Source organism: Panthera pardus, unplaced genomic scaffold (genome assembly GCF_024362965.1).
Source record: "Panthera pardus isolate Hobbes unplaced genomic scaffold, ASM2436296v1 HiC_scaffold_20, whole genome shotgun sequence".
NCBI classification, from domain to species: Eukaryota; Metazoa; Chordata; class Mammalia; order Carnivora; family Felidae; genus Panthera; species Panthera pardus.
In genome coordinates, this window is record NW_026526766.1 from 74,073,334 (window position 1) to 74,094,504 (window position 21,171).

At 48.4% G+C, this 21,171-nt stretch overlaps 1 protein-coding gene across 5 annotated transcripts in view; it reads right to left on the reverse strand.

Moving 5' to 3' along the window:
- The window catches only part of WHRN (whirlin), a 95,323-nt gene extending 75,098 nt beyond the window's left edge, over positions 1-20,225 (reverse strand). For all 5 annotated transcript variants that reach the window (XM_019454060.2, XM_019454059.2, XM_019454058.2 and 2 more), the window contains exon 1: positions 18,797-20,225. In XM_019454060.2, coding sequence (XP_019309605.1) covers positions 18,797-19,414 — 618 coding nt within the window. In that variant the 5' untranslated portion in view covers positions 19,415-20,225. The remainder of the gene's footprint in view (positions 1-18,796) is intronic.
- Positions 20,226-21,171: the final 946 nt, after the last annotated feature.

The following is a 21,171-nucleotide window of genomic DNA, read 5'->3' on the forward strand; positions in this document are numbered from 1 at the left end:
GCAACTACTGGGGCACCTGGGTGGCTCAGTCGGTTAAGCGGCCGACTTCGGCTCAGGTCATGATCTCACTGTTCGTGAGTTCAAGCCCCGCGTCAGGCTCCGTGCTGACAGCTCGGAGCCTGGAGCCTGCTTCAGATTCTGTGTCTCCCTCTCTCTCTACTCCTCCCCTACTCACACGCTGTCTCTCTCTCTCAAAAATAAATAAAGATTAAAGAAAAAAAAACTATTTAAAAAATAAAATGCGACTATTGTAAGCATTATTAAGATAATGTAGGGGTGCCTGGCTGACTCAGTCAGACGAGCACGTGACTCTTGATCTCTGGCCGTGAGTTTGAGCCCCATGTCGGGTGTAGAGATTATTTAAATAAATAAAACCTCAAAAAAAGATAACGAAGGGTGTCTACATATAGTATATAGCACCTGGCACATAGTAGGTACTAAATGTGAATTTTCTTCCTGAGTTTCCCAGCTCCTTCTCCCAAACACAAACCCCAGAATTCTCTCAAGTTCTCATCTACATGGACGCAAACACACCGGCAACTCTAGCCTCCCTCTCACAACCTCCCTCTTCTTCCTTTAATCCACGCTTCTTCCTATCTGCCCTGCCTTTGACATTCAGCCAGTTTCCCCACACCTCCAGGAAACCTCTCTGGGTCGCGACCGACTCTCCTCCTCCAAGAGCGCCCAGCTCACTTTGACGTTTTCGTTGCCATGTATACGACAGACGCTGTATCACCTTCATACATCCTGTCTCTTCAGCAGCAAAATACATTCCTAGAGGCACACTGCATGCTCTGTTTTCTTTATAACCTCTTCCAACAAGATATTTATTGAGCTTTCGAAATGCCACGCAGCCCCAGGGAATCTGTTCAAATGAGGCCGCGGAAAGATCAGTGTCCTAGACCAGGGCTCAGGCAGCCTTATCGTGCTTCTCCACGCTCATGTGAGCACACACACCTCGGGCACAGCACGCGTGGAATTTGATGAGACCAGCAAAAGGGTGGCTGGGACCCACAGCTCCAGAGCCAGGCTACAGAGATTCCCCTCCCGGCTCTGCCACCTGCCAATGGCAACCCTGGGCAGGTCACCAGTCCGTGCCCCAGCTTCCGTGAAGAGTGGTATTCTATCACAGGGTGGTTCTGAAGATAATGAGTTTGTACCCATGAAGTGTTTAATGCCTGGAACACAGGTCAGGGCTGCAAGGGGTTAGGCGGGATTATTATAGGGAATCTAGAGGGGAAGTCTCATCCCAGCATCCATGATGACCACTGTGCGTTCCTCCCGAATGTTCTGTGCATTTCATACACGTACAAGACTACTGTTGAGTGATGTTTACATAAACTGACTTACGCTGAACTTTTCGTCAGCGTGTTTTTTTCCCAGCTAAAAAGATGTGTTTGGAGGATCTTTCCTCGCCAGTTCAATGACCTTAAGCTCATTTCTTTCTGCACAACGGCACATTCCCTGGCAGAGATGCACCACCGCTGAATTCTCACTCCTCTATTGTTGCACAGTTAAGTTGTTTCTCACTTTTTGCCAGTGCAAACAAAGCTGCGATAACATACTTTTTCATGCATCTTGAAGCACACGTGTGTCTAATTCTCTAGATGGGAGATGAGTGGAATCCTTGAGGCAGGGGGCAGTGCATCCTTTTTCATATGCAGCTACGTCCCTCCCTGTTGTAGTTCCTACAAGCACCTGCAGGGGCAGCACTATGACATCTGTGCCTATAGAAGGCCTGAGATCCCCTGTCCCCAGGGGCTGTGGATGGGACTGGATGGGGCTTTCCAAAGTACTTTTCCAAAAGTAGAGCTCACTCTGGTGCAGGGACCCACTCTCCTGCATGCTTTCTTCCACAGGCCCCAGAGATCTCCCAGTTAAGGCAAACCTTGGCTCTATTTTCCAACTGCACCTGGAAACTAGAGAATGGCAAGGCACTAACATGAAAAGATATCTTAGGGTGAGGATCTCCCACCCCCAAGAGTTTTTCAGTGAAAGGTATACCCACTAGAAAGCCATTCCCAAATAAAGTTCTATCTCTTCCTGGCTCTGAGACTGTAGACAATTTACTTAAGCCCTCGGGCTTCAGCTCTGTCACCTGTTGAAAGGGGCTACTAATGCCTAGTCTTACGGAGCTGCTCTGGGGACAAAATGAGGGCCGGCGAGACAACGTACACAAAGCATGTAGCATTCAGGATGCTGTGTAGCAGGTGCCAAAAAACGTGGCTAATACTATTGGTAATAGCCAAATTACAGGGATGGACACACATTTTATTCTTCCCATTGCATGGATGAGGAAAGAGAGTCTAGGTGGGGGCGTGTCTCACGCAAGGTCACAAAGAGGACAAGAGGCAGGACTTGGATTTGAATCTCGGACTTTCCAAACCTGTGCCTCTCTCACCAGCAGTGCTAGGGGGTTCCGATGCACAGGGCCAACCCTCTGTCTTGGCCTCACAAGACGGACAAGGAGAGGGTCTGAGGAGGGGGTGTGGGACTTGCAGGCTTTGAACAAGTGAGAGCCCCTGAACTCTTGAACCCTGAGCTGGTGCCAGGGACGGCCATGTGGGCTGGAAAGACCCTCCCGATTCAGCCCCACTTTGAGGGAGGACAGAAGTTAATGGTGCGGACTCTCTGCCCCAGGGGAGTCTTCTAATGTCATGAGAAAGCAAAGCCCTAATTAGCCCTGTCTTCAGACCTCCTTCTCTCTGCATCACATTTTTATCTGTGTTAATTACCTCTTACAGGGCCCACTAACTGCAACAGCTTCGCAGCCTCTAAAATCGGTCTCTGCTGAGCAGCCAGGACATCCTTTTAAAATGCAAGCGGACCCTACCCCTTCCCTGCCCAGCCTCTCCCATCGTTTCTGATGTAAAATGCCAACTCCTCGCAGTGTGTCTCAGGCCTGTGCGGCTGGCCCTGCTGCCTGGCCAGCCTCGTCTCCTGACCATCCACTGGCCTTGCTTCCAGCATCAAATGCTCCACGTTAGTGGCACTTCTGCTCCCTACCTCTCAAACTACGTATCTCAACATACTTACATGGTGATTGTTTTATTTATATGCTTCTCAGTAGATACAGAAGTCAGGGGATTCTTCTGTTTGGGTCACAGATGTGTCAATAGATACGAAAGACGGGACATCATGGGTGATTCCACATAAAATGAGAGACAATGAAAGGAGACGCCTGGGTGGCTCAGTTGGTTAAGCGTCTGACTTTGGCTTAGGTCATGATCCTGCGGATCATGAGTTCAAGCCCTATGTTAGGCTCTATGCTGACATCCTGGAGCCTGCTTCAGATTCTCTGTCTCCTTCTCTCTCTGCCCCTTGCCTGCTCACTTTCTCTTTCTCTCACTCTCAAAAATAAAGATTAAAAAAAATAAAAATAAATGAGAGACTGAAGAAGTACAATTGAAATTGCCTTCCTCCTGAAATTAATTGCCTTCCTTTATTTTCTTTTCATTGCCTTCCTTTTAAGATTGACTGCCAAGGAAGCATTTTGCCTCTCCTGAAATACTATGAAATTCTCCAGTGGAATCTAAACAATGCATGGATTTCCCTTTTTGCTTTGGTTGCTAGGAGGCTCACACTTCCATTTAAATATGAAATACTATTCCTATTAAAGGCAACACACACACACACACACACACACACACACACACACACACTTTCCAATACGGTTTCTGATCTCTCTGCCTTTTTCATGATGTACCTTTTAGGTTAAATCATTCGATTATTTCCGAAGTAGGAAAAAATATTAATTACAAATATATTAACAAGAAGGTAAGTAGGATGTGTAAAATTCGAAGAGGATGTTAAACCACACCAATCATATAGGAGGAGCTCAATAAAACAATTGCCAAGTGAACGAATGAATGCTGAAATATGTCTCAAGGATCAGACACCTTATACACAGAGTTGGAGGCAGGGATATTTTTCACAGATGCTTGGGCAATAACTCTGCTTTCTCATTCTATTCTCTTCCTCCACTCCCCAGAAATACTTTGCTGCTGCTAACTTTGGTCTAAGAATCATGTTATTTAAAAACATTCCCTTAAATAAAAGTTCAAAAACTGGTAGTTTATACTCTTCTGGAATGTTGACCTAAGGGGGCAGTGGTATTCTGAGAACGCACTGTATCTCAAAGAACGGTGGCATCATTTTGGTGTCCCTGACAGCTGTGTGCCCATCACGAGGCCAGGATCTGGGGCGAAGCTTGCCACCATGTGGCTCACCTGCTCTGGCCCTTTGTGGCCACCTCACCTCTTTGATCGTCCTGGGGGAAATCAATTTGGATGGCGAAGCAGCTGTGGGAACCCATCCAAGACCCGTTCCCTGAGATAGAGCTCAACATAAGGATCGTGAAACAACCCAGCAACATATGCATGAAGCAAGAATAAGCAGAAGCAGGTTATCCAACCATCGAGGAATATGAATGTACAGAAATAAAGGCCAGGGGAGAGGGCAGAGAAATGATGGCTGGTTAGGAGAGTGAGGTAATCAGCATCTTCTTTTCTCCTTTCCAGTTGTTTGTTTTTTTTTTTAACGTTTCAATTTGCCTTTAATTGGGGCCTTACAAAGTAGATTTCAAAAAATCAACTGTTCATTCCCTCTACTCTCTTTTCTTTATGAGTTTGACCTTCTCCAAAGGCTCTGCGTAAAGAAGGAAACCTTTGCTCCAGTGCTGGGAACACCAGGATCCCAGAGGCTGGAACAGGACCTGACATCTTAAAGCCCCTGATCTCCAGTATCTTTGCTCCGAAATGTCTCCATGAGTCAAGGCTGTGTGAAAAGGAAAAAAACGTGAGGATCAAAGAGAGAAAAGAAAGTGTTGTCCTTGGGGATAACGCTAGGAAAAATTTGCAAGATAGTGACAGAGTGGCCACCCCCTTGCAAAACAACTCAGAAGATGAGGGAGGACAAAGCAGATTCCAGAAAGATATTGATTCCTTTTTAATGCAATTCTTCAATTATCCACTAAGCCTGGCTTTCAGTCTCTTATAATTTAAGTAAATTGCTTTACAAATGTTCTTTTAAATTTGGTCTCTTAATTCTTCTTTTTTTTTTCTTTTGGGAAGAACTAACAAGATTCTAGGAGTCATAAAGGTAATCACTCAAGATGAGCCTCGATGGGCTTCCAATGGAGTTTTTGTGGTCTTGAACCAATGTCCATAGCACATCCATCCATCAGAAAAATCTGATTATATATCAATATTTTCTTGGTCCATGAGTGGATACATGGATGGGGTGTATTCTCCTTGAGGACACTTAACATTCCTATCCCTCATCACTTTCTGTGCATTCTGTTAACAAGGGATAGGCTTCCAATTTAATTCAGCCTCAGACTGAAGAATCTGAATTCAAGGTGAGTGAATCAATCAGCTATCTAACAGCTACTCCTAACAACCACCTCTTAAAGAAAAAGAACAGAAGACGTAGAAATATGATTAAATGGGCATAGGAAATCAATAAGGTATACACCAAAAAACCAAATGTACATATGTCATATACATATATAATACATTATACATTATATGTTTATAACATTATGCTATATGCTATTTATTATGAATTACCTTATGTGTATACACAGCTATACAAACAATAAACATGCAAGGAAGTTCCAACTTCGCTATTTATACAAATTAAAACAGGATACTTTTTTGTCTATCAGATTGGCAAAAATGGAAAAGAAATATGATATCCAGGGTTGGCAAGCCGGGGAAAAATGAAGCATATCATATATTGCTAAGGTTGGTAGATGGGACTGTAAAATAACAAACTCTTCCCCAAGAACAATCTGGCAACAGCTACCAAAGCCTTAAAAATCTGCCTATACCCTGAGCCAATGCCACCTCTGGAAAGGCAGCACAAATAATTTTTAGAGATGTGCTTACAGATTAATGTGCAAGGGTACATTGTCTAAAGCAGCAATATGGACAATGTTTAAAAACGAACTGTCCAACAAGAAGAAATTAGTTAAATCATGCATCTCTTTGCTATGACGTAGCATGCAATCATTAAAAATCATGTTCTAGAAATATTTATCAGTCGTGATACACTGGTGAAACAGACTCAAAATTACGTTCAGAATGGCAGTTTTGTAGAAAATTCCCAATACAAATTACACACACAGGCACACAGGGGACTGGAAAGACAGCAATCAAAGTGTCAATAGTGGGGTGCCTGGGTGGCTCAGTCGGTTAAGCGTCCAGCTTTGGCTGAGGGCATGATCTCACAGTTCGTGAGTTCAAGCCCCACGTCAGGTTCTGTGCTGACAGCTCAGAGCCCAGAGCCTGCTTCAGATTCTGTGTCTTCCTTGCTCTCTGTCCCTCCCCTGCTCATGCTCTGCCTCTTGAAAATAAATAAAATGTTAAAAAAAATTGTCAATAATGATTATTTCTGGGTAGAGCAGATTATTGATGATTTTTCTTTTTTTTTTTTTTTAGTTTTTTTCCTTTGTGTTTTCCTGGGGTTTCTGAGTTCTCTAAATTGAACCCATATCTCTCGGGTCATTAACGTACATGCACACACCCACATTTTATTTTAAAAGCCCAGGCAGACTCCTCTACTCCTCCTGTTTCCTATGAACCAAACAAGATGGCCCTTTCTTTGTCCAGTCTGTGACGGGGTTGATGGCCACCAGCCTTTTACATGAGGTCCGGGAGACCATGTGCGCATCTTACGATGCCTACGTGGCAGAAGGCATGGACAGATTCGGAGACTCCGCCGATCAATCAATGAGATGACTTCCTAAGTTACAGGTTTATCCTAATGGGGGTTGAGTGGAGGTCACAGTTAGTCTATTTAGGGAATTTCCACAGACAATGAACAAAATAAAATCCTGACAAAGGTCAGGACCTGGCAAGAGAGATAAGAGAGAGGGAAAAGAAAAAAAAAAAAAAAAAGGCAAAGAGTGCCCAGTGCTGCCTCTGAAACTAAAGTCTAGTCACTAAGATGCACAGACCTTGCCCGGGGCAGGGCACTCATGGGCTGGGCTGTCTGGTTACTCGTGAGTTTTCTAACCGAATGGCTACGACGCCATCTCAATAAAGAAAAAAATCAGGGAAGAGATGCACATTTAGTGAAACGTGTCTCTGGCCAGCACTGTGCTAAGCTGCACACCCACCAGAAGGTGGCAATGAGCATGCACTTTGGAGGCCAGAAGCCCTGAGTTCAAATCCTATACTGGTGACTGATCACCTCCTCTGCCCAGTGCTGTTTCCTCTCCCTGGAGGCTGTGCTGGAGAGCTGGTGGGAAGATGCCCATATGGCCCTGGGGGCACAGAGAAGACCGTCCACAGGGGCCACAGTTATTAGTGTGCCCGGTATTATAAGCTTGGAAGCATCTTATGTGCTATGTGTTTTATACCAGGAAGAGTCTTATCTGGTGGGAAAACAGCCCAACCTAGTGGTGTGAACATAGCAGGTAATCATTAAATGTTCAAATTAATCGATGCATCTAGTGCTTTAACATGGCAGTTACCTGCATGACCATTAGTATCCTCCTTTTAGAGATGAGGAAATTGAACAGGGAAGGTAAGCAACTTGCCTGCCATTTGACTATCATTCCCATTGTTCCCATTACAACTTTAGCGAAAAGGGAACTGGAGAATCAGTGAGGAGGGCACCTGTTGGGATGAGCACTGGGTGTTGTATGTAAGTGATGAATCACGGGAATCTATTCCCGAAGCTGAGACCACACTGTAGGTTAGCTAACTTGACAATAAACAAATTTTAAAAAGGAAAAAAAAAAAAAAGTATGTTTGAGGCCCCACATGTACAAAGCGGCAGAACCTGGGTTTGAACCCAGAGCATCTGGCCCCAGAGCCCAGCCTGAAGCATCATGGGACGCCGCCTCTCTCTGGCATTCCCTCAAGTCAACAAAACCTGGTTTTAATTCCTAGCTCTGCCACTTCCCACCTTTGTGACAACAGGCAAGTGACAAACTCTTGGCAGTTTTTTTTTTTTTTTGCACAAAAAACAACAAAAGTGGTACCTGCTTTGAACCTGATCGGGCTGTCACGAGGTTCAAGTGAGTTCATACATAGAAAGTACTGAGAACACCGTCTGGATTGTGGTAAGCCCTCAAAACCAAAGTTATCATCAGCCGCAGAGCAACTGAAGGAAACACCAGGAGATGTGTAATCTGTGTCACAACAAGTGAGGCAGGTCACTACGCTGAAGGAGCTTCGAGGGGAGAAGAGAAGGATTCCCGCGGATGGGGTAGCTGAGGGTGGGCGGGCAGGTGTGATGGGAGGACCTCACAGGGGCCGTGGGTGTCAACGGGTGCAGGGAAACAATGCCTTGTTTCAGAGGACGCTGCCTGTCTGGCCAAGGGTGGACTGCACTTAGGGAACAGCCAGAGAAAAGCACTCTCTGCAGGTAAAAGGGCTCGCATCACGGGCAGCCTGGACATCAGCAGGCTCTCGGCTCCACTACAAGGCACCAGGCAGGGCAAAGCTTGATCAGATACCAATTCAGAAAGCGTGCCCGCCCTCCAGGACGCTGAATGGACTAGTGGGCAGATGAGCAAGACGGGAGACAGACAGACAGCGAGGAGGCCCCTGTAGAAATGTGGTCTGACAGGGGCTGGGGAGGGATCAGGCCTGGAGGGTCTAACTTCACAGGGGCTGGTGCAATCCCCAACGGGGAGACTGCAGAGAAGGGGAGCAAGTCAAGGCTCCTAACTTGGGAAATGTCCACGACTCGTGGGCAAGAGGATGAGGTGCCGTCAGAGGGGTCAGAAATGAGCCAGGACTTCCACAGCAAATAAATGCTATTCCTAATACTGGACAAGAGCTGAAAATATAAATAAAAAAAGATAAAGACCCCAAAAGGAGGCCCAGATTCTGTTCCAAGAGACAACACGGAAGAGAGGAAGGGAAGAGGGGGAAGAGAGGAAAGATTCTGAGGGCAACCTGAGCATCTCGATTTGAAACCTCAGGACCAAAAGGACTCATGGAAGGAGGAGAGGGCTTAAGAGAGTTTGGGGAAACCTGGGATGGGCTTGCCCCCCTCCCCCAGGAGAAAGAGGAGGAGGCAGGAGAGGGATGAAGGTCACATTGGGCCCAGACGCACCACAGAACACCACACCCTCCACTGGCCAGCAGGATGCAAACGCCCGAAGGAAAACCCCTCCCCAGACTTCTGCCAGCAGCTTCCCCACCTGTCTGGGTAACTTCTGAGGGAAAGCTGGACCTCTTTCCTTTCCTTTTTTCTTTTCTTTTTACTTTTCTTTTCTTTATCAGAAGCCTCTTAATGAAGCCTCACACACCATTTCGGATGTGGTTCAAATACATTCCAGGCTTTTGGGGTTGTTTTTTTTTTTGAAGTACAGCTGCCCATATTGTCAATTCACCGCTTTCAACCTGCATTAATTGCTCTAATGGGTTCTGGAAAAACAGCCACCTTCTCTCCCTCATCAGGGCCCCTGGAGAGCCCATCAGGGAAGGATGCTGGGGAACAAGGATGAAGACACAGCTGACCTGGGAGCCACACTGTCACACACTGGCCTCTGGGTCACGGGTCTGCCCCACCGCCCCACGTTTTACAATCCCATCCAATCCCTGGGCTTTATTACTGCTGTAAAACAAAAATGCAGATGCCAAAATCCAAACGGGAGCAATTACATTTTTGAAGAAACTCTGCCTATATGACCCGCATTTAGTAAATGACTCTGCAATTCAAACGGCCACAACGCACCTGAGGTAGCAAGAGGGCTCTCGGCCCCAGTATTTTCTTCCAAAGGCATTTTTTTTTTTTTTTAGACTGAGCAAGCACAACAGAAGATTTTCAAAGCCAAGAGGATGCAGTCGATAACATTTTTCATTGTAATGCCTGCAGTGGGACCTCCATAGCCGTATTTTTCAAACTTTTGATGGGCGACAGCAACAATAACCCATTTGTGAGGACTATGCCAGGTTCAAGGGTGAGGGGGTCTGGGTCATGGAGAGGCCAAGGGAGCCGCTCAAGGTCACAGCCAAGTAACAGTCACGTGAACCCAGGTCCACTTCCAAAAGCCATCTCTAACCTCTTGGGTACAGACCTCTCTTCCCTGGATTTTCCAATATATCAGCTGACCTTGCACATCTGGAATCAGGCTCCAAAGCAGCTAAGGATGGGGACAGTGTGGGTCCGCCTCTCTAGTCTTTACATGGACAAATGTTGGGGATGGGTGCAGATCTCAAAAGAAGGTGGTGCTTTCCAAACCTCATTGTGATTAAGACTTGCCCAGGGAGCTTGTTAATTCTTGAGCAAGCTACATTTCTGAATCACTACTTCCAAGGGATTTGGAAACAACCTTTTAGATGTTACTTTACTATGTTCTTCCCTGTAACCTGCAGCTTTAGAATCTGGTGAAGAAGACATCTTGGGACTTGTTTATGGGAGGCTGAAATATTTCCTTTGCATCCCAAGTTGAGGGGATGCTGATATTACGAAAATTCAGGTAGAGAGGAAAAATAACTAGGGAACTGGCTGCCAGCTGAAGCAAAACCACAGCCAATTTAGCAGAAGGAACACAAATTCTCAAAGGGGAAGGAGGTAAAGGATCTGGGACTGGAAAAGAAGAAAAAATAAATCCACTTGTGCATTCTTGGTAGAGGATAAAGTTGGTTTTAAGCATACGTGTGACTGGCAGGAACTTGGCCTTCACCTGAAACGCTGGGGCTTCTTGAAACCTGAATAGTGCTGGGTTTTGGTTTCGGTGGTTTGCTTTGTTGTTGTTGTTGTTGCTGCTGTTGTTCAAGAAAAAGCAGGAAGAAACATCTCACCCAAAACTGGTCCATTGATTGCTTCAGAATGCATAAATGATTCTTTTTTGGAATCACAGACACAGGCTGCAGAAATAACCCACTTCTGGGAATGGGGTTTTAAAATTAAGAGCAAAGCAACAAATGCACTAACTGAAGAGGTCTCGTAGGGAGGAATGGGCCACAGACGATGGTAAAAGCTCTTGCCCACCTAAGCACAGGCTACATTTTTTTTAAAGACCTTGGTCGGGTGCCTGGGTGGCTTAGTGGCTTAAGTGTCTGGCTCTTGACTTTGGCTCAGGTCATGATCCCAGGATCGTGGGAATGAGCAGGCCCCACACTGAGTGTGAAGTCTACTTAAGATTCTCTCTCATTCTCTCTCTCTCTCTCTCTCTCTCTTTCTCTCCCCCCCCCGCCCCTCTCCCCAACTTGCAATCTCTCTCTCTAAAATGAATGAATGAATGAATGAATGAAAAAATAAATAAATAAATAAAGGCCTTTCACTAAAGGAGTGATATAGGGTTTCTTATTTACCAAATGTTTTTGTACCTAGTAAGCCATACGATTCCATACCCATCGCGGGAAAGGCAAGGGGGAGAGGACTATGCCCATTTCACAGCTGCAAAGACTGAGGTATCCAGAGATGTCACATGATCGGCTCGCAGCCAAACAGTCAGCTTTGTGATAAATCGTACGTTAGAGCCTACGGCATTCCTCAATTTTTTTTTTTTAGCCAGCACCAATTACCTCGCAACACACGAATTTTCTTCAGATACCACGCTCAGGAACCAAGCGATCCTGAACTCACCAGCACTGCATGGGGAGCAAGAGCGTTCTGTTCATTAGGCAAATATTTACCTATGAAAGCATCTACCATATTGCCAGGCCTTGTGGAGGTGCTGGGGTACGTGAGGGAGCAACGCAGACCAAATCTTGGTTTTCATGGAGCTGACTTGTAGTGGGGAAGGCACACGACAAACAGACACGGTGAAACGTCCTTCCAGTAGTGACAAGTGCGCTGACGGAAATTACAGCAGGATAAGGGGATGGAGTGGGACAGAGTGTTCCAGGGATGTGGAGGCATGTGGATGGCACACCGCTTGAAACCCTTGGTGACCTGTGGCCATGGGTGGGGCCATGCCCCCCGGCCCCCATGACTCCCCGAGGGCAGGGGCCATGTACCATTCGTCTCTGAACTCCAAGTACCAGCTACAGGTCTGGGTGTGCTAAGTGCTGCTCAGAGCATGCATGGATAGATGGCCCCCACGAAGACAGGCTGGGCTGAAACATGCCACCCTCCCTTGAGGCACTGGCATCAGACGCCCCACTTAATAAAACCAAGTCTTTGGATGGTGCCTAAAAGGCCCCCGAAAGTCAGGCACAAAGTATGACAGCGGCTTGCCTTCCAGCAGGGGGCCTGGCATTGTCCTCCAGGAAGCTGGCTGCATAAGGGCTTGGGCTAGGTTCTAGGCGGGCAGGTAGGGCAGAAGGGCCACTTCGTTCCTAACCCCAATGGTGACCTCGAGCTAGTAATTTCTCCTCCTGGAGCATGACCTTCCTGGCCTCCCTGCCTCCCCGGGGAAAGAGAAAACTGGCACACAGAAACACTCACTGACACCAGCCTCCTCTCTTCCCAGTCGGGTTCCAGTAAAGCAAAGTTCAAACACAAGTGCCCCGGCCCCACAGTGCTGCCTCCTGTAGCTGACGCCAGGGGTGCACAGGAAACAAACGGTCTGATTCCTGTTCCTTGCACCCTTTGCCACCTGCCATGCTGTAAGAGTAAAATGTAATGTCTGCAGAACAGAAATCTTTAAAAAGCAGCCCCCACCCTGAGGCACAATCAAAAGTCTGTGTGAGCTCTGTGTTAACATCAGGTTCTTGCTTGGGGGTTTAAAAAAATTAAAAAAAAAAAAAAGGGTGGGGGGAAGAAAACAGAACAGGTTTTGAAAGATTTGTATTTCAGCCTCCACCCACCTCCAGCCATTAAATGTCATTCTTTCTAATCAAATTGTCTGGTCCTTGCTGGGCACTAGTTTGGGGTTCCTGAGCAGTGGACACGAAACGCTGCCCTTCCAGGTCATAAAAGAACCTTGCTGGGAAGCCCGTTGGAGCCTAATCCCCCAGGGACGCCTGCTTCAGCACAGAGCCCTTTGCCGGGTGGGGGTAGAGGGGGGATTATGGCTCGGAGGAGATGTATATGTGCTGGGCGCATGAGCAGACAGGCACGTGAGGGGCTGCATGCACTTGACAGGTAAGTACAGGCTGTGTGCTGTGTGGCAGAGGTGGGAAGCAAGAGCACACACAAAATCCAATTAGTCGGGGGTTAAAAGATCGTACTTCTCTTCTCAGTTCCATCCAAACGATGAATCTATGGCAGGTAATAAACAACGCCGGGTTTGTCGGGAAAGGGAGGTGACGGCAAAACAAGAGGCTAGCGCTGGAGTAATTCTGTATCTCTTTCATGTCCAGCTTCAAGTCCCGGAGGGGGGAACCTTCTACTATAATAGTATCAATTCCTAAAGCATAAGGGCATTCTCACCCAGCCTACAAATTCTTCTTCCATTTGAACAGGAAATAACCAGTTGAAAGAGGATTTTGTCCAACACAGGCACCGTCATTTTCTAAAACCTTGAGTATCAGCTTGGGCCACATAAATAAATACGGTTAAATTAAAGAAATGGACCCTCTCAAGGGACTGCATCACACCATGGATCCAGCCAAGCAAACATTCTATTCACTAAAGAGTTTATTAATAGTGAGCTTTCACTGTGTCATTGCTGGCAAGACCCCCAGCCCCCAAGAAAGAGAACAGGGCCAGGGGAAAGTCTGTGCATGCCCGTGAACCCATTACCCACCATTTCCAAACTGGAATACGGTAATAACACCAGCTGCATTTCAGATACAAAGTTGGAAGTGGTAATAACTTGTAATGGCTTCAGCTAACCATGTACAACGGGAAAATGACAAATGTGTCGTTTAGAACATGCCGGATTAAATAACAATGACGTATATTGACACGGATGGATTCTTTGTAGGTTATTATGCAAAAAAAGGGAGGGTGTGATAACTCTAATTAGATGAAAGGGCTGGCCACTGTTTTTAACTCCTGGAATGCTTCAAATTCTAATATGTTCCTTGGATGTACCGGGGGGGGGGGGGGGGAATGCTGAGATTGTAATGAAGCCATTCAATTTTTATCGAGATGAGACACACACATCCCAGCAGCACCGGATACCCCACGTCCTGCAGAATTAGGTACTGGGAGGGCAAGCAGGTAAGTGGCTGTGATTTTGAGCACTCCCAGGGCACTATTGCCACAATCCTACTGCTGGTTCCTCGTTTGCTCAGGAACAGCACCAGAGCTGGTGTTCTTGGGTGGAGGGACAGCAGTCAAGTTCTCGTCAGTACTCTGTGTAACCCATCAATTTCCTGATTTAGTAGGAGGCTACACGAGAGTGCCAAGATTCTCATCTCCCAATCTTTAGACAACTGTCTTAATTCTGCCTTAAATGAAATCAATTCCAAAAGAACAAGAAAACACCAGATTAGACACTCTAAATGCCTCGTGTGTAGCACAATACTGAGCAAATCACAGATGGTCTGAACTGGAAGAGACCTTGGGCAGCCCCCTGACCCATCCACCTTGGAACACAGAGAGGGTCGGTGACTAGCACAAGGTCACACAGCAAGTATGTGGCAGAGCCCAATGCAGCATCCCTGGTCTGCGGGTTCCTTGGCTAATTTACCAAACCTTTTTGGCTGAAAACCTTTGAAAGGTCTACTTTTATTATTATTATTATTAGTTTGGCTCCTGTTCATTCAAGATAGAGTTTTCAAAAATCAAACATTTCAACATAATTGCAAATAGTAAATGGCTTGCCGTATCTGGACCTGTCACTGCTGATTTAGCAAACAGGCTTCAAGAGAGGGAGGGGAGCCCCTAGAGAGAGGACAGAATCCTCACTGAACTGCTCTGGGCAACAACGGATACTTGATTTGTGAGACAGAGAATTGGAAAAACTTTGTATGTTCAATCTCCTCTGTTTCCTGGGAGGGGTGGCCCTCTCTGACTCATGAACTCTTCAGTAACTTGATTCCTAAAATTTAATTTTCTTTTTATTACACACAGACACAGACACACACACACACACACACACACACAGACACACACACACAGACACACACACACACACACACACACACACACACACACACAATCTCTCCTTCCAGAAGTTCAGAGGATCTTTCCTCCCTCTTTCTACCTATGAGAAAAAAATAAAAGTTTGAGGGGCGCCTGGGTGGCTCAGTCGGTTAAGTGTCTGACTTCAGCTCAGGTCATGATCTCACGGCTTGTGGGTTCAAGCCCCGCATCGGGCTCTGTGCTGACAGCTCAGAGCCTGGAGCCTGCTTCAGATTCTGTGTCTCCCTCTCTCTCTGCGCCCCCACCCCCCACTCGTGCTCTGTCTCTCTCTCTCTCTCAAAAATAAATAAACATTAAAATAAATTTAAAAAAAAGAAAAAAAAATAAAGGTTTTAAAATCGAAAACACAGGGGCGCCTGGGTGGCGCAGTCGGTTAAGCGTCCGACTTCAGCCAGGTCACGATCTCGCGGTCCGTGAGTTCGAGCCCCGCGTCAGGCTCTGGGCTGATGGCTCGGAGCCTGGAGCCTGTTTCCGATTCTGTGTCTCCCTCTCTCTCTGCCCCTCCCCCGTTCATGCTCTGTCTCTCTCTGTCCCAAAAATAAATAAAAAACGTTGAAAAAAAAAATTAAAAAAAAAAAAAAAAAATCGAAAACACATCTCACATCTCAACAGCCAAAACACAGAAATAACCTGAGTGCATATTGACAGGTGAATAGAGAAAGCGTGCGCACACGTGCACGTATGCACACACACACACACACACACACACACACACAGCGGAATATTATTAGACCATAAAAAATGAGGTCCTGCCATTTGTGACAACATGCATGAACCCAGAGGACGTTATACTAAGTGAAATAAGGCAGACACATAAAGACAAATGTTGGATGATCTCACTTACAATGTGGAATCTAAAAAGCCCAATTCACAGAAGCAGAGAGTAGAACAGGGGTTGCCAGAGGCCCGGGGTGGAGGAAACAGAAAAGGTGGAGGAAACGGAAAAGGTGGAGGAAACAGGAAAGGTGGAGGGAACAGGAAAATGCTGGCCAAAGAGTACAGACTTCCAGTTACAAAATGAGTACGTTCTGGGGATCTAACACCCCGACTGCTGATTGTAATTAATAATTTTGTATTGTACACTTGAAATTCGCTAAGACAGCACATTTTGAGTGTTCTTCCCACAAAAATAAAATAACTACGTGAGGTGATGGATAATCAGCTGGATTACAGTAATCATTTTACAATGTACAGGTATAGCAAATCAACACACTGTACACCTTAAATACATACAATTTTTATTTGTCAATAAAATAAAATAAATAAATAAAATTGTCAATAAAATAAAGCTACTTCAATAAAGCCAGGGGAGGAAATAAATAAAGAAAATAACAATGAAGAGAAAAAGAAAATATGTCTTGCATTAAATGCAATGTGGTATATGGAACAGAAAAAGCAGAAAAACTGGTGATATTTGAATAAAGTCTGGAGTTTGATTAAAGGAATGTACCTTTATCATAAAAGCCTCTGACATGGTGCCCTCCAGTGCTGTAGCTAATAAGGAAGGACTGAAAGTGGAGAAATCCAAGTTAAGGGCAGTTTGTTAACTAGTAGAGAAGCTGGAGTCCCTTTTGGCTTGCAGTTAAGGGACTTGCTGCCCTTGGTCTTGTGGAAATGTGTCAAGAGCTCCAGGTGTCCCTCTACACTGTCCTGAAACTCCCAGTCCGTCCTGTAACCCGGAGGTGCTCACAGAAGCCCCAGAGACAAGGTTCCGCCTCCTCCGTTTTAAATTCCACCCACGGAAAGTCTGTTTCCCTTTTCCCCTGGAGTTAAGGTGACACAAAGCAGTGTGCATTCTGCCTGTTGCTTCTGAAGGTTCCAAAGGGGTGCATTCTGGGCTGGTTGCGTCTGGCTTTGGCCAGAAGAAGGGCACCCCGAGGGTGGAGTTCATTCTGCCTTTGTAGACCCCTCTGTAGAAAAAGTGACAGGGACGCCGGTGGCTGCTCAGTCCAGAAAGCTCTCACCCAACCAAGGACAGTTCTGCTCCTCTGGCGACACAAAACCATACCACAGAGAGTTTAGGTTTTACTAGACCAGCTAAGGCCTGGCCTGAGTCACAGAGTAACGGGGCTACAGTTCAGATACAAGATGCAGAGTGCCACTGATGAAATCGGGGAGGGCTGAGCTGAAGCTCACAACCGAGCCCCTCCAGCCACCTGGCATGCCTGAGACTGGAGTGCAAACTGACAGGAGAGCTCGTGTTTTGAATGGCAGGTTACCGGAGGCCTTTCCAAAGTCCATCTCCTTGTGATGAGTTAGTTACAGGAGTCTTTTAAAATTGCCACTAAAACTGAAGCCACGTTTATAACTGACCATTTGGACTAAGTATCTTTGGAGTATAAATTCATCATCCGGGAACTCCAGACCTTCTAGGGCCAAAGGCTAACGGACTATTTCTTTATAAATATATGGAATGTCAGATAAAGGGAAAAGACTGATGTGGGGGGAGGAGACAGAGAGGAGGACAGGTGCATGGAAATCCACAATAACCTGTGTCTGCTCCTGCACCCTCCCACCCCAAACAGTATCAAGCAATCAGGCTTCCCCCAGAAGCAGCAGAGTAGTGTCTAAAATCCTCAAGGGGCCAGGGGCAAAAGGGTTGGCAACAAAACAAGGAAAGGCAAAGTCAGGGATGAGACGGTTGTCAGCCCCAGGAAAACAGTCAGGAAGTGGGCTCAATTCACACCTGACCACAGGTCACTAAAGAGGACACAGGAAGTAGCCCTGGGCCTCTGCTGCTTAAGCATTTCCCCTGAGCATTTCCCAACAGCCAGCAGGCCCCAGCTGGTGTCCAAAACACCTGCACCTAGGAGGACAGGAGGACGCAAGGCAGGGACAAAAGGTGGGGTGGTGAGAAGCTGGGTCACAGGGCAGCCCAAATCCGTAGGAAGCATTTTCTTTGCAGAAGCAGAGTATGCCACTGTCTCCCCCGCGCCCTCAAATTCTTCACTTCCTGTATGAAGGTGGGCATAGGTGGCCTGTGTGTATAAACACCGGCAAGGGATCCTTGAATCCGCATGTACACCAAACACTATCCTTCTCATACTCCAACTGGTTTTCAACAGCCCTCGGCGTGAGATTTAGCAAACACGCAACTGCTTTAAACAGCCTGATTAAATCCTTAGGAGACTGTCCCCATGAGGTTATTTTTCTCAATTAACAGACACAAAAAGTGCAACTACTCTTAAGGGGGTGGAGGATATATTTCTGACATCCAGGCAGGGGACTCATTTCCAACAAGGCTAAGGACACTTATCCCATCCAGTCACTCCACTGTCCAAGTGAAGATCCAAAGGTTTGGAAAGGAAAAGTGACTGGACCCAGGACACACAGCCTGTACATGAGCAGCCGGGTCAGATTAGAGCTCTGTGCATCACCAGAACAGCTTCCCTGGGCTACTATGGTGCCAACAAAACTTTCTTTCAGGGGCAACACCCTGCAGAACTAGAATAGCAACAACAGCCATGTGGGGGCCTCCCGGTGACTACTGGGAGCCAAGAGGAGACCTTACCCTTTCTTAACACTCATAAGACTTCCTGTACCTTTCCACACTTTGTAATCATACATTTGCCTGAGTATTTGATAAGATCTGTCTCCCCCACACTACTAGCCTTTATGCCTCACGAGAGCAAGGTGCAGGTCTGTTTTACCCCTCACGGTATCCCCAGTGCCTGGTAGCTATTGGCTAAAAAAACCCCAAACACCTAGATGTTCCTGTTCGAAATAAACTTTTTTTTTTTTTTAACAAAAAGGGGGCCCAGAAAGATTAGGTAATTTTCCTAAGGACACACACAGGCAGAGCTACTGTCACTCTGCCCCTGTACTCGTCCCCAGATCACAGACTTACCTTGACGGCCTCAGCGTGGGTCACCCGGGCAAGGGATTTGTCGTTGACACGCAGAATCTGGTCCCCGACTCGCAGCCCTTCCTTCTCGGCCAGAGAGCCTGGCTCCACCAGCGACACATAGATGCCCACGCCATGCTCCGAGCCCCCGCGGATGCTGAAGCCCAAGCCCTCGTGGGCCTTGGCGCGCCTCAGGCTCACCAGGCGCACCTCCCCCGGCCCCGCGCCGTCGGGGCCGCCCCAGGCAGGCTGCCGGTAGGGGGTGGTGGCGGGCAGGTAGAGGCCCTCGGCCGTGTACTGGTCGAAGAGCAGCTGGTCGGAGCGCGGGATGACCAGACGCAGCATGGGCAGCAGGCGCCGCTTGACCGGGCTGTCCAGCAGCACGCGCAGGGTGCGCACCAGGTCGAAGACGTTGCGGCGCGCGTGGTACGCGTTCAGGCAGTGCGTGAACTGCTCCCGCTCCGCCTCGCTCAGCAGCGCCGTCAGCGCCTGGTGCAGCTGGCGCACGTTGGCAGACAGCAGCCGCAGCCCCGCGCCCCCGCCGCCGCCCGCCCCGGCCGCCGAGCCCAGCGAGCCGGTGGAGGACGAGCTCACCGACAGGCCGTCCAGCTGCGCGTTCATCTCCCCGCCGAGGCCCGGGCGGACGCGGGGCGCGCGGTGGGGCAGCCGCTGCACTCGCCGGCACTGGCGCGACAGCCTCGGGGGGGGGGGGGGCGGCGGAGACCGCGGCTGGAGTCTGGCTTCGGGGCGAGCGGGTGGGCGCGGAGAAAGGGGCTGGATCCCGGGAGACGCGGAGACGGCGCCGGAGTCTGGGTTTGAGGGGCGCGGAAACAGTGGCAGAATCCCGGGGGGATCGCGAAGACCGCCGCTGGAGTCCCGGGCGCGCGAAGACACAGGGGTCGCGTTCCTGGAGTCCGAGGGGCGCAGAGACGGCGGCTGGAGTCGGGAGGACACGGACACGGCGGCCGAAGTGTCGGCAAAGCGGAGACGGCGACAGGGTCCCGGGGGACAACGAGTTGGCGGCTGGAGCCCCGAGGTCGCGGAGGCTGCGGCTGGAGTCCGGGGGGACGCGGAGAGCAGCTACATTCTGGAGGGCACAGAGACGACGGGTGTCCGGAGTGGGGGGCGCAGCAGAGCTGACCGCCCCGTCACACCATGTCCGGGGCTCCCCCAGCCGGGCCGCCCGTTCCTCTCGGGCTGGGGGACCCCAAAGTCATAAGTTGGGGTGGGGGCGCTCTAGTCCCAGAGCCCCCCGAACCGCAGCCGGTGAAGCCGCGCGGGCGTCCGGCAGGTGCTGCGGGGCATGTCCGGGGATGCAGCAGCCCAGGGACCCCCCGCGCTCTTGCGCCGCCCGGGCGCAGACGAAGCCGCGCGGCCTCGAGCCGGGACTTTGCGAACTGTTGAGCTGCCCGGGGCCGATCTTCCAGCGAGTTCCGACGCCGTCGCCGTCGCCTGCCCAGACTTGGCCCCGCCCCCTTGCCCCTCCCCCTATCTCCCCCTCCCCCCCCCCCCACGGGCTCTTCAGGAAATGACGTCCCGCATCGCGCCTGGCGGTTGCCTGGAGACGGGGTGAAACAGTCCAGCCCAGGGGAAGAAAGGGGTGAAGGTGGGGGTTGGGGTGGGAGGAGCTACAGGGGCACTGCGAGTCCCCTCCCCTCTTCTCCCGCCGCGAGTTGAGATAAGATGGGCTCCAAGCCTAGGCTCTTCTGCGGTCGAAGCGTGTGCCTCAGAATCGCTTTGGAGCAATTAACCACCTAGCTAATTCACAATTGTGGAGGAAAATAGCCAACTTTTTGCTTCTAAAATACTGAACGCTCCAGGCTCGGTTTTCTACCTTAAAACGTTGCGCTCCCCTCTTGCACGCGCTGACATACAAGTTCAAGCGTTTATGTTGGGCACCTACTGGGTGCAAGAGATCTGTACAAGCATGCATCTGCCCGAGCCTGCCAGAGCCAACTCCGGCGCAAGGGTAGATCAGAATGGACCACTGTCTGGTCTTCGGTAGGCGGGAAAGCCGCTTTCAGAAAGAGAAGTGTACACAACTCACAGGAACACATGCACAAATGGGTGCGTGCAAAACTGATGAAATCTGAATAAGATGGGTGGATTGGGTCAATGTTAATGTACTAGGTGTTATCTTGTCAACACAGGGGTAAACATGGGATAGTCTGTGTATTATATCTTACAACTTCGTGTGAATCTACAATTATCTAAAAAAAAATTTTTTTTTTAAATATATATGAAGGGGTTGGGAAGAAAAGCATTCTGTGCCTTCCCATCCCAAGACAAAATGGGAAGGTATTCCAAGGTGTGGCCTAGAGGTCTCCTCTCCTATCCCACATCCCCAAGTATGAGCTAAGTAAATAAAAAATCCCTGT